Source organism: Cricetulus griseus, chromosome 3, assembly GCF_003668045.3.
Source record: "Cricetulus griseus strain 17A/GY chromosome 3, alternate assembly CriGri-PICRH-1.0, whole genome shotgun sequence".
Lineage (NCBI taxonomy): Eukaryota > Metazoa > Chordata > Mammalia > Rodentia > Cricetidae > Cricetulus > Cricetulus griseus.
Window position 1 is genome coordinate 69,430,637 of NC_048596.1, and position 13,413 is coordinate 69,444,049.

A 13,413-nucleotide genomic window follows, 5' to 3' on the forward strand; every position below is an offset into this window, starting at 1 on the left:
AGTGGCCTCTCTACTCGAGAGCTGCTTACACAGCCATGGCGGGGGGGGGGGGGGGGGGAGTCCTCTGGGGGAAACTTTTTTTTAGCATCATGAATTAACATTTGTTCTATATTACAAGACCTCTTCTCTGAAAACGAACAAAACTGGCTTACCTGAGAAGAGAGCTATTGGCATGGTGGACACAGGAGTTGTGCCTGCCTTTCAGGAAGACTACACAAATTCTTCATCTGTGTGTGTGACAACGGTACTTTATTCTAGCAGCAAGAATCTCCAGTTAATTTAGTGCTTTATCTTTTTGTTCCCCATAGGACACTGATTTTGTAACAAGGAATATAATCTGATACATACCATTAAAATGGAGCTTTCACTTTATGGCAGATGAGCATAAATACCCTGCAGGGTATTTCTTAAAAAAAAAAAAAAAAAAAACAGTATCACAGTGATGCCTAACCATCTCATGCAGCCATCTTTAGATTTGACATCATCGCTCAGGCCAAGAGCCTTTGGCAAGTGACTGATCAATCACAACACCACTGAAATGTTCATTCTTTATCAGTTAACTTGAAATAAATCACCAACAAAATACAACAAGAACAAATATCCAAGATCTGCTGGACAATGACTGTGTTTGGTAATGGGAAGAACACTGAATCTGAATCAGTCTCTCTGAATTCTTGTCTTTGTCCGTGGATGGATGATCTGAGAAAGCAACCTTGATTAAGAGTCCTTCAGTTTTAAATTGACAGAGCTACCTTTATGGTTGTCTACGGTCTTTCTAGGTTTAAAGTTCCATGATCATCAAGTTCTTGACATTGATTCTTTAATTGATTCTCATGTGATAAAGTGAGATCTCTAACAATGCAAACTCGGCAACCAGTTCCACCTGTACACACACCAGGTCAGTTCTTTATCTCCTGTGCCCCATGTCATCTCAGTCCGAAAATTAACAAACAGCTTTAGGTTCCTACCAGATACAAAACCAAAGTACATAGTTTCATGACAGATTACAAAGTCACAGCAATCAGAAGAAAAACCATAATGGAAGAAATATGAGTAGGACCCCCAAATGTCCTCTTTGGTGAAACAATCCAAGGGCTCACTAACAGAAGAAGACAAGCTCGTATGTTAATAATTAATTCATGCTAACTATCCTTTGTGAAATACGCAAAATATATATACAAAATTAGAACTCTATGAACACATTTAAAGTCCAGACATGTAATAGAGTGTCTCTGGTGCTGTGAGTTAGAACATGCTGTTTATCAGGCTTCCACGTGTTTCTCATTCTGGAGAAGGTAGGACTCTGTTTACTCATATTGACTCCCACTGCATTATCTGTAAGTCCACCTCTTTCACATAATCACAGAAATTAAAGTTGGCTGAGCCCCGTTAGGGCACTGGATCCATCCCTTGCTTTTCTTATCAGACCCATCTGCCTTTATGTTCTGAAAGGCTGGCTGAGGGGCTTTCATCATTTTCCCATTTGAAAGTCAAGTAGACTTTATCTCTTTGGATTCAAGGTCTAAATTTGTCCTGTTTCTTCCTACTGTTTTAATGTAATTCCTATCTCAACTGTATTTACACAACCTCGAATATTTAACTATGATTTGCATTGTGGAAATTAATTCAGCTCAATAAACATGACTGTGCAAAGCAAAATTACTTAGAAAATGTCAGGTTTTCTTAATAAACATTATCCTTGTGCAAAAGCACGAAAATACTTTCTATTTATCAGGAATGATTAATTTTCAGCAACTGCATGAGCCTTGGGGCATTTTTCACATCTAATGTGGTGTTTCCTCAGGAAATGTGAAACTCACTTGTCTGCTGTCCACTTCTCTCTCCAGAGGACTCAGGGTCTGCAACTGGAAGGGGGTCTTCTTCTGACTAAAAAAATCCTAATAGATCAATGGCTTCACCAGTTGGATATTTGATTAGGTTTTGCCTGTTTGTCATTTGCATTGTAAAACATAGATATTTGTCTTCACAATAAAAAATTACTTAATATACTATATAAATGACTACATATATTTGTACTGGATGTACCTTTTCAGACTATCTAGTCTCCTATTCTCCATTCCTTATGAGATTGTGATATTATTTCCTTATAGGAGTAAAACATTTTTCTTGAGATTACTAAAACCAAAATCAAATTTCTCAATGAACTACTATTTAGGATAAAGTCCAATAACTAAATTTGAGGGGGAAATAAAGTACAGTAATAAACCATACTACTTAAAAATAGTGCATGATTTAATGAATATTATAACTGAATATTTTCAGATGATTAAGCCAAATTATTTAAACTTTATAGTTGAAAACCAATACAGGACATGTTTTTAAATGCCCTGCTAAAGCCATCATGTAATGCATCTTTCATACAGGTCAATTATAGCAGCCAAACATACTGCTTTTGGTGGTGAAAATAATATTTTGGGCGTTTGTTGTTCTTAATTATATGGTCTACAAGTTACATCTTTATTTTCTACTATTTCTTTGATATTAGAACTAGGAGATCTCAATTTTCCAAATAAATTTTATCAGTTTCTACCTTGTTTAGCAACTTACCACTAAATCTTTAAAGTATTGAATAAAAATTGCCGACTGTAGCAAACGTTCCTCTGACTCATACCACAGTACAAAGATTTAGTAGGAATATAAAGTGACTATTTCCGTCAGCAGTACCAATACTTCAAATGTTTTCATCTTCCCAGATTCTGGCACAGTGAAACTTCTGTGTACTCAGAAACTGGGATGAGAAATATAAATGTGTAGAGAAGCTTCAAAATAGTTTTAGAGTAGACTGGACAGAGAAAGAAACAAAAGCCAGGCCTGAGAACCGGGACAAGGGGCTTCAAACAGAGCCCTGCAATGCTCTGCAGGCTCCATTTAACAAGGCACAACAGTAGGGAGTGGTACGCCTGTGACGCCAGAGAGGGACCGGATCCCACAGGCATCAGAATTCTGCATCAATGTGCTTTGCAATGGTGTTTAGCTGGATGTTGGATGTTCCTTCATATATTGTACCTTAAGCAAAAGGAGAAAAAAGGACAATTAGGAATTCACCCACAGATACAAAGTACAGTGAAAGAGATGAGTGCTAAGGACACCAGCCCTGCATTTGATCTAAATAACAGGATTCAGTGTCTAAAGTCATTCTGATTAACGTAACAATTTTCCATTCAATCTGTAGAGGACTAGAATCAGCTTTGAACGACTGAGGATTTAGCTCTCAGAGCATCAGTGCATAAGCCCAGCTGCTTCTAAGGACCTGGCAGCTTTCAGAACTCCTAGAACTTACACTCCTCACTGCTGGTGGAGCACTGGAGCACTGGAGCACTCAGGAATGATGAGGCAGCTACCTTCTGAAATTAGAAGCATACTTCAAAGAGCACTATTAGACTACAGGAATGGCAAACACTAACTATTTTTGTAACAGAAAAATGAAGACAGTGGATTTTGTCACAGATTTCTTAAGAGCTTGGTGTTTTTAGAAATATAATTTCCTTTTTTTCTGATAGGACCAAGAAGGAAGAAATTCAGCCACAGAGAAAGTCAATAAACATACTGGGGAGATTAAAAATGCTTTTACCTAAGTACTAGTAACACAAATTTGACAAATACTATACCTCAAACACCCACAGGGGCAAATAAAACAAAACAAAATAAGCCATCAAAAATCTACTTACCAATCTTTGCGTCTCGGAAGAATTTCTCCACAGGGTAATCTTTGGTGTAGCCAGCTCCTCCCATCCACTCAATGCACTTACTGGTCGTCAATCCAGCAACCTACCAAAGGCAAGTAGCAAATTACAGACTGGAAGTCTGAAAACTTGTGCATGATGAGCCCGTGAGTGACAGTTTCAGGAGCTCAGATTCACTGTGAGCAACTGGAAGGACTACAGTTATTTTGTAAACCTCCACACCATTTCTCTAAATTTTGCTACTAATACACAGAACTTTTTTTTTTTTTTTTAAGAAATCAGACTTGTGCATATGCACATGCTTACCAACAGGGCATCATTTGCTAGCAAACATGTATTGAGGGAAGAGAGACAAGACACTTTTGTCCTTGTGTTCATTTAGAGACAGACATTAAACCAAGTGGCACAGAAATTTACAAACTGCAGAGAGGAGAAGAGCTTGTCAGGAAAACTGTTGTGATTTAGATGGTGAGCTGAGGAAACAGCTTGACTCAGACCTACCACACCAGTTAGGGGCATTACAAGTTGAGGACCAACATGTACTAGGGCTCCAGGGAGAGCAGGGGCCCACTGGTCTCAGGGATCAGAGAGATTGGGGTCAGGTGAAGAGGGAGAAGAGACTAGAAGGGCAGGCAGGACTTGGAGAAGGGCAAACAATTTGACTACTGTAATGGCTCCTCAAGAGTGTCCAGACAGTCTAAACCGTAGAAACTGAATGTGCTATCATACATGACAACAGAGGGACTTTGCAGCTGGGACTAAATTAAGGACTTGAGATAAGAAAATTATCCTGGATTATTGAGACAGAGCATGTAATCCCAACAGTGCTTTTAAAGGAGGAAAGATGCTGCAGAGCCCACCACTGAAGGCAATCTGACCACAGCAACGAGAGGGAGTCAGAGAGAAAGAGAGAGCACTGAATGTGCTACCTTGCTGGCCATGAAGGCGAACAAAAGGGCTGTGAATCAAGGATGCGAGCAGCCTTGGGAGCTGGAACATTTTCCTCTGGAGCCTCCAGAAAGTCTTTCTGCTAACAGCTTCATTTGATATCTCGAAGGCCCATTTGGCACTTCTGACTTCCCAAAATGGCAGCAGATAAAACTGCCTATTTCAAGACACTACATTTTGGGAATTTTGCTTGCTATAGCATTGTGAGAAATTAGCATGAATATTGTTCTATTTATTGTGAGAAGTCACTGAGAAGTGAAAAGTAACATCATGGACACTAAAACCACAGTAAGACTGGACTCCGGACAGCAAGAGGGACAATGAAAGCAGTTGGGTGACCCAGGAGTTAGGTTAAAGAATGACACAGCCTAGATAGGTGGTAGAGAAAGAGAGAGAGAGAGAGAGGGAGGGAAAGAGGGATCCAGAAAGACAGGTGGGGGAGGGAAGGGAAGGAGAAAGGCAGGGGAAATGTGTGTGTGTGTCTGTCTGTCTATTTGTATTTATATCTGGGGGTTAAGCTCTCTCTGGATATCCTTTCGACACCATTAAAATAGTCAAAACTATTCATCACCCTCCAAGGCCAGCCTGCCCTTTCAGTTTCTTTTCCCTTCTCATCCTGAGTCCAGTTCATGGCATTCTCTCATTTTAGGAGTTGTAAGGGTTAAATGAGCATTTATCTGCATATCCAACCTGTAGCCCATGGGCTGTATGTACCACAGGAAAGATAGGAAAGCAACCCAATACATCTAGAGATAAGAATGTCCAAAGGTTGGATACTCCTAAATCTTGACTCAGTGTCAAGACTGGGAGAGCCCTGGCCCATGATGTGGGTCAACTCTCTTGCCATAGTTTCATGTGCACCCAGAGAATGGGTATGTCTGAGTAGAAGGTATTATACATGTCGATCATCTCCTATGGTCCTGTCATGAGCACATCTTCCATGGCACTCACTTTACTCCAACTTGAAATCATGGGCCTGAGGCCATCACTCAGAGGAGGCCTTTATGTATTTGAGGTGGTGTATTTCAACCTGAACTGGCCATTCATTCATGAAAACACCGAGACACTACAGAAGTAATACATCTTTCCCCGGCAGCTTTATCCTTTCATCCTTCTACTGCAGGAAGTGGAAAGTGAACATTTTCTTTCTTGGAGGATAACCTAAGCTCAATCAATATTCCCAAGTGAAAGACTGATAAGCTCATGTATTCAAAAAAAAAAAAAGGTAACTGAATAACTCCTTCTATTTTTACCTCAGATGCATAATATTTGGCCATAGATGCTTCTTTAATAAATGGCCTTCCAGCTTCTACGAGCCTAGCAGCATTGTACGTTAGTAACCGTGCGGCTTCCAGTTGGGTGGCCACCTGAGCCACTTGGTGTTGGAGTGCCTGTAACATTCAGACCCATGTTAGAAAATGACAGTTTGCAAAACTCAGCTTGCTTCTACCTGCAAGTAGGATACATGATGCTCACAGACTCAAAACACACCCTAAAGAAATCCAAATTCATTCCTTTTAAATAACTTAAACTGCAATCTAAAGTTAAATAACACATTGCAGGTATTACTGTTGAATCTTTTTTTGAAAAATTTCAAAGTTCGTGTAATCCTTCACAGTTTGCTAAGATTTTAAATAATATCATCATATAGTTAGGTTTTAAAACCTTGACTCTCATATTTAATAATTACTTTTAACTGTTTATGGTAAAAATTGAACTTATACTAAGTCCCAATAGAGCAAAACTCTCAAATATTCTTTGCTTGATTGCATTAAGAAAATTTTGATTTCCGAATATGGCCACAATACATTTAGTTGTTAGCTGTAAAGCAATGAAAGAATATTTGAAGCACCAATTTTCTTCCTTTAACTAACCTTATTGATGTGAGTCTACTCCAATGTTCAAGAACAGACAGTAGTGCCAGGTGGTGGTTGTGTGCACCCTTAATCCTGACACTCGGGAGACAGAGGTTATGGCATGTCTTTTCACTTGTGCCATCTCTTTCTGGGTTATAGGCACTGAACTTCAGGCCTTATGCTACATGATAGGCAGGCACTCTACCATCATGACACACCTCCAGCTCACTATGACATCTTTTATTTTGAGAAAAATTAATTTGATCTGCTTTGCCTGCCTGCTTGCCTGCCTCTCTCCCTCCCTCCTACTTTCCCTCCCTCCCTCCCCTCTCCCTCCCTTCCTTTTTTTTTTTTTTTTTTTTGAGTTAATGTTTTTGGTTACTTGTTTGGTTTCCTATTGCTATGTACCCGAGGCTGGTCCTGAACTCATGTCAATCTTTCTGCCTTTTAGCCTTCTCTATACTAGTATTATAGGCATGTACCCACTGTCCTTGGAAATTTTACTAATTCTTTTCCTTTATGACTAGTCTTTTTATATCACATTTATGAAATCTCTTCTTACCTTAATGCCATAAACATAGTCTCCTACTTCCTTCTAAAAATTTAAACTTGTTTTTCACATGATTTCTTTGATGTATCTGAAGCAAAGGCAATTCCATTTTTCTCCACACGGAGGGAGTAGTCTTACTTTGTGGCCTATGAAGTTGCATCTACCATATGTCAGTCTGCACACATGTATGTCTGTTGCTGGTCTTTCTGTCTTTGTCTATCAGTCAATTTTCCTGTTTTATGTCGATATCACTGTTCTATAGTTCTTGTGGCTTTTTATGTAGAATTCAGAGATTACAACCATTTCTGCAAAGTACCTTTGGGTCAATTAAACTAGTCACCATGGTGCTATTTATTCAATGACCACACAAGGTAGCATGGGAGACAGAAAGGTAACAGAGTTACGCCTCCTACCTTGAAGCCCCCTCCCCCAATAGCTAGATATAGGTCCCCTGAGTGCACTATACGGCACAAGGCATTGCATGGAAGGTATGCTCAAATCTATGCTGAATAATCAACTGGCGGATGTAAGGATGAACTGCCCAGGCTTTATCCTTAAAGTTCTGAAGCCTAGAGATGACAAGGATGCTAGGGACACACAGGTGAAAAACAAGTCATTTTGGTGAGAGGATAGTCAGATATTACCCTATTGACTATCACCAAAGCTTTATATAGTTAATGATCAAACCCTCCTCTCCTTTTTGAGGCAGGGTCTCTCTACACAAACCTGGTTTTCCTGGAACTAACTATGTACACCAGGCATGCCTCAAACTCATAGAGATCCACCTGCATCTGCCCTTGAATGCTGGGATTAAAGGCATGTACCACCATGCCTGGCATAATCAAATTTCTTTTCTTTTTTTTAGTATTTGGAGACAGAGTTTCTCTGTGTGGCCCTGGCTGTCCTGAAACTAACTCTGCAGACCAGGCTGGCCTCGAACTCACAGAGATCCGCTTGCCTCTGCCTTCCAAGTGCTGGGATTAAAGACATGTTTCAACACTGCCCCAGAGATCAAATTTTCAATAACAAATTTCTGCCTTAAAAAAAAAATCACAGACCCCAATGGTTTCTAAGAATGGCACCATTGTTAGAGTCAGTAGTCTACCTGGCCTCTAGTATATATAAAGAAACACTGATTCCTTGCTAACAGGGGAAATCAAAGTTATCCTACCTCACTGTTTGCCCTTTTTGCTGCCATCTGGAATCTATCATCTATCTCTATCTTGAGACAGTATGCTAGTATACTGAAATAGAAATTAGACTAGGATCCATGACAAAACATCATACCAGCTACACAACTTTGGGAACCCATCTTCCCTGTGTCCCAATTTCTCTTGTGAAGGATGGAGATGTTAGTAGGAGCTGTGGCCAGTACGGGATAAGCAGTCCTAATCTGGAAACCTGAAATCCAAAATGCTCCAAAATCTCAAAACTTTTGAGTATCAGGATGTGCCACAAGTAGAAAGTTCAACCCATGGTATTTTGTTTCATATACAAAATTATTAAAAGCATTGCATAAAATTACCTCAAAGCTACATATGGGGCATTTATGGAATATATATAAATTTTGTTTAGGTTTGCCTTCAATTCCCAGGATATCTTACAGTGTCCACAAAAATGTCTCAAACTCTGAAGACATCTGAAGGCTGAAATATGTCTAGTGCCAGGTATTTCAGATACTGTCATATGAGCCTGCACATGGAAGAGCCAGGGTGTGAACTCAGGAGACAGTGGACTTCTGAAGTGAAAAGATTAAGGGGGCCACAATCGTATGCCATGAGACCTAGTTCTCTTCCCAATTAAACATCCTTGGGGGACTCCCTCCATGGCTTTCAACAGGAAGAGGGAAAGTCCAAGACAACAGGAAGAGTTTAATTCTATACACCTGAAAATCGAATATTCGTTTTCCAAACTGTATCCTTTCTTTAATGTATGGAATGGTGTAGTCAAAACATCCTTGGGCCAGTCCTAGCATCTGTTAAAAAAAAGAGAGGGAGAGAGAAACCAAAAGATCAAAATGTATTTTGTTACAAGTTTATGCTTTTAGTTACCCAAGTTGCAATTCTTATCAAGTGAGGCTGAAACATTGGGGAAAGTGGGGAGGGGAATTAAGAGTGGGGGTGTGTTGGGTATTCACTACATACCGGTACCCATTGTGTCTGGCCATCTGGAGACAGTATGGGCTGGTTTCATATATGGAGGAGTGAGAGTATTTAATGTAGCCCAGAGGCAAATCTTGGCTACAGCTATGTTGATATAACCAGGATACCGCTCCAAAGTCCTCTGTATGAGGCTCTGATTCCCCAGGCATAAAGTGAGCTTTAGGAGCTAAGACGGGAACTGACCCCAAGACTCTAGACTGCAGACTGTTTTCTCCTGTCCTCAAAGCCAAATGTGGCAAGTCACTTCTTTTCTTTGTTTTTGTTTTGCTTTAAGTTCAGAGAGGGAAAACCTAGGGTGTGGACAAGCACTCTGCCACTGAGTGGGAGGAAGGGGGATGAGGGAGTGTGCCAAAATATCAACATTTTTAAAAGCTCTTCGGGTGACTTAACTGGGGTTCAGACAACCGATAAAAGAATCTGGTAAAAATGTTGAAGAACAAGTCAGAATGGCATAACAATTTTAGCTGAACTATCTCATTGCTAACCAATTTCCGTACTATTGAACGATCCAAGCTTAAAAATGGTTTCTAAACTTCAGCATTAGGTAGCTAGTAAATCACTATCTAATTATGTCAAACTATGAAGGTTTAAAAAAAGGAAAAAAAATCAATAGTTAAAGCTTTGGGGGGAAATGCTCACAAACATCAATATTTCATTAGTGTTCATTCACATTTTCTTTTAGTCTTTATTTAGTATTCTTTGGAGAAGAAAAGATCGTATCTAAAATTAAGGGGACAATGCCTTTGCAAATCCCAAATAATATGAGGCAGCAAGCTTTTTGTGGTTTTAGATGATGTCACCTTCCAGCATGTCTCTATTGATGTGAAGATTGATTTCGGGTTTTTTAAATATTTCTTTCATCATTTTTTTAATGTGTTTTGCCTACATGTTTGCCTGTGCAATATGTACATGCAGGACCTTCAGAGGCCAGAAGAGAGCACTGGATCCCCTGGGACTGGAATTATAGCTAGTTGTGAGCCATTGCGTGTTTGCTGGGAATCAAACCTGGGATCTCTAGAACAGCCAGTGCTCTTGACTGCTGAGTTATCCCTCCAGCCCTGATTCTGCTTTTTAGATAGGTTTTGCTATGTACCCAGGCTGTCCTTGAAAATGCCATGTCTATCCTCAAGCTTTGTGAGAACCCTCTGCCTCAAGCCTTGTGAGAACTGGGATCACAGACATGGGCCAATACCACTGGCTTAAACACCAACATATCAACTGTGAATGAAAACAAGCATTTGTATCTTGGCAAATGTTTTCTTTTTAAATAGTAAAGAAATAAATTCTCTGCTACTAAGGATTTTGAGGAACAGTGACCCCGGTTCACTGTTACATGTAACTTTTCCTCCACAAGCACCCACTGAGACACATTACATACCTGCTCTTAACATTTCATGGGGTTATAGGATATTGTAGAGTAATTGGAGTAAAGCCCATGCCATGGACTTCATGACAAGAACATCTATATTATGTATATGTCTAGGAACCATGAGGTCTCATACTGGAGCATTAATGCCGTTTCTGATGAAGATACATAACAAGAAAACCTTTAAAATCACGGGTATGCCAGTGCTCTTTCCAGCTGTGTTAGAAACTGAAGTTGAATCTTGGTCTAAGAATAGTTTGTTAGGGTGAGGGTATAGCTTAGAGGTAGAGCAGATGGTTAGCATGTTTGTGGTCCTGGATTCAATCCTTAGCAAACTTCCCTCCCCAAACAAACAAGTTTGTTAATGAAGTTAAGAACAGCATAAAAAAGTAATAATAATTCAACATTCAACTATTTCAACAGCTAGAAGATATAATTTATATCAAAAGCTAAAAGCTTTAAATTGGTAATCTTAGTTACTGATTAAAACCAAAATCAAATCTGACTATTGATGAGTTCAGGAAGGGCTTAGGGGGCCCCATCTCTCACTATTGAACTACCTCCTACTGACAGAGTTTTGGTGGGGGTGAGTCATTGTCTTCAGTTGTGTACACACTTGTGACTCCACTAGGCTCCAATGCATAGCCCCAATCCAATGCCCACATCGATGGTCCTGGAAATGGATCACTAAACAAAACCAGTAGTCATGAACCCTGAAACTGGTAGGATAAAGGGGTTGTGGTGTTGCCAGGGTGTGAAAGGAGATAAGAGAGAGTGTGCGGAGAGAGTAACCAGAATAATATACACATATATTAAGAGGTATGATATGATATAATATAATATATATTAAGGGTTGTGATTAGGGTTATATATGTGTGTACATAAATATGTATGGAATCTTACATAATAGAAGATATATGTTTATGTACATATATATGGATCCTCACATAATTTCCTTATACAATAGAACGATTGTTCTTAATTTTAAAAGTTCCTAAAAAAATGAACTTCAGGTTTTGAAAAGTTAACTGAAAAACAATGCCATATTTAATATGTAATATACTTGGAAGTTTTGGTGTAGGTAACAGATAATACTGTAATGTTCTTAAAGCATAAACAGCTATCACCAAGCCATTGTTTGATCTTCTGATACTTAGATAATTGACCAAAGTAGAATTTGAGAGAAATAATCTGAACTCATTCCTTTTCCTCATACAAGGGCAGGGTGCCACCTTGTGTTCACAAGCTTCTAGATATTACTTTTATAGCAATTCTTTTTTTTAAATTTTAATTGGTTCAAAATGTGAAAGAGCTAAGATGTGACTTACCTGTGCAGCAATTCCTATTCTACCTTCATTAAGACTTCCTATGGCATACTTATAACCATGTCCAACTTTTCCCAAAACACTGGTTTCTGGAACCTGAAAATACAAATGTATACTTACTTCTAAATTTAGATTTACATAACATGTAAATACACAAACATGCGTGAATATATGTATATCCCCAACTTTTGTGATATTACTCTACCACAGTATGGAGTAAACTTTAATGAGAAAAGCTGCACAGATGGCTCAGTGATTGGGAGCACTTGTTTTTCCAAAGGACCTGAGTTCAACTCCTAGCATTCAACATGCTGGCTCACAGCCATCCATATCTCCAGTTTCAGGGGATCTGACATTCTCCTGTGACTTCTGAAGGTACCAGGCACTCATGTGGCAGCTACACATACATAGAGACAAAACATTCATACATAGAAAATAGAATAAATAAATCTACCACAATTAAGAAAAAACCGCCCCCAAACTCCAGTTTGATTGTCTGCTGACATCTGTGTCTCCTCACTATGTCCTCAAGTGTGTGTTGCTCTCTCTTACATACTCCTGAGCCTAGGCACAATCTACTAAGTGAATGAATGACTTTAGAAAAGGGAAATCTCCTATAATTTGTCAATAACATAAAAGAGTAACAATTTACCTGCAATTCTTTTTTTATTCTTTAATTACTACTCATATTTACATATCCATCTCCCCCCCATTCCCTTGCCCTCCCATCCTCCCATGTTCCCCACCAAACACCCCCCCAACCCCCCAATCCATCCCCAAGCTCCCCCCCAGGGATAGTGAGGCCCTCCACCAGGGACCTTCAAAGTCTGTCTTATCATTTGGGGGAGGGCCAAGGCCCTCCTTGTTGTATCTGGGCTACACGAAATTCTTGTATGTTAATAGTGTTGAGATAATTTATTAGAAACTTCAAAAAAAAAAAAAAAAAACCATGAAGTATTTTCAAAGGCAAGAGTTTGGCCAAACTGTCTTTGGTTGAGACAATTTACTTTAGAAAAGTCTACTGAGGTATGTGTTTAGGAAGGAGATAAGAGAGAGCATGGGGAGAGAGTAACCAAAATAATACATACATACATACATACATACATACATACATACACACACATATATATATCAAGAGGTATGATATGATATAACATAATATATATTAAGGGTTGTAATTAGGGTTATATATACATGTGTATATATGTGTATATACATATATATGTATGTATATATATATATATATATATGATGTATACATGCATGAGTGTGCATGTGTTTCTGTGAGTGCACATGTGTGAGTGTCCACACTCTCCTGCATAGTAGAAGAGAAGTAAGGAATACAACAAACTACAACATTTCTTTATAATATAAAAAAAAATACTTGAAGGAGAGATATGGGTCAGAGGTTCAGAGGATTTATCTTTACTTCTAGTTCCTATACTCTCTTCTGGTCTCCCAGGGCCAGGCTCTCTCTCTCTCTCTCTCTCTCTCTCTCGGGC

The 13,413-nt window shown here is 39.1% G+C and overlaps 1 protein-coding gene across 1 annotated transcript in view; it reads right to left on the minus strand.

Moving 5' to 3' along the window:
* Window positions 1-234: 234 nt before the first annotated feature.
* Window positions 235-13,413, minus strand: part of Acadsb (acyl-CoA dehydrogenase short/branched chain) — a 38,009-nt gene continuing 24,830 nt past the window's right edge. The window contains exons 7-11 of the mRNA XM_027409156.2: window positions 11,915-12,007; window positions 8,944-9,033; window positions 5,906-6,043; window positions 3,690-3,789; window positions 235-3,027 (exon numbers count right to left, since the gene is read on the minus strand). Coding sequence (XP_027264957.1) covers window positions 2,957-3,027; window positions 3,690-3,789; window positions 5,906-6,043; window positions 8,944-9,033; window positions 11,915-12,007 — 492 coding nt within the window. The 3' untranslated portion in view covers window positions 235-2,956. The remainder of the gene's footprint in view (window positions 3,028-3,689; window positions 3,790-5,905; window positions 6,044-8,943; window positions 9,034-11,914; window positions 12,008-13,413) is intronic.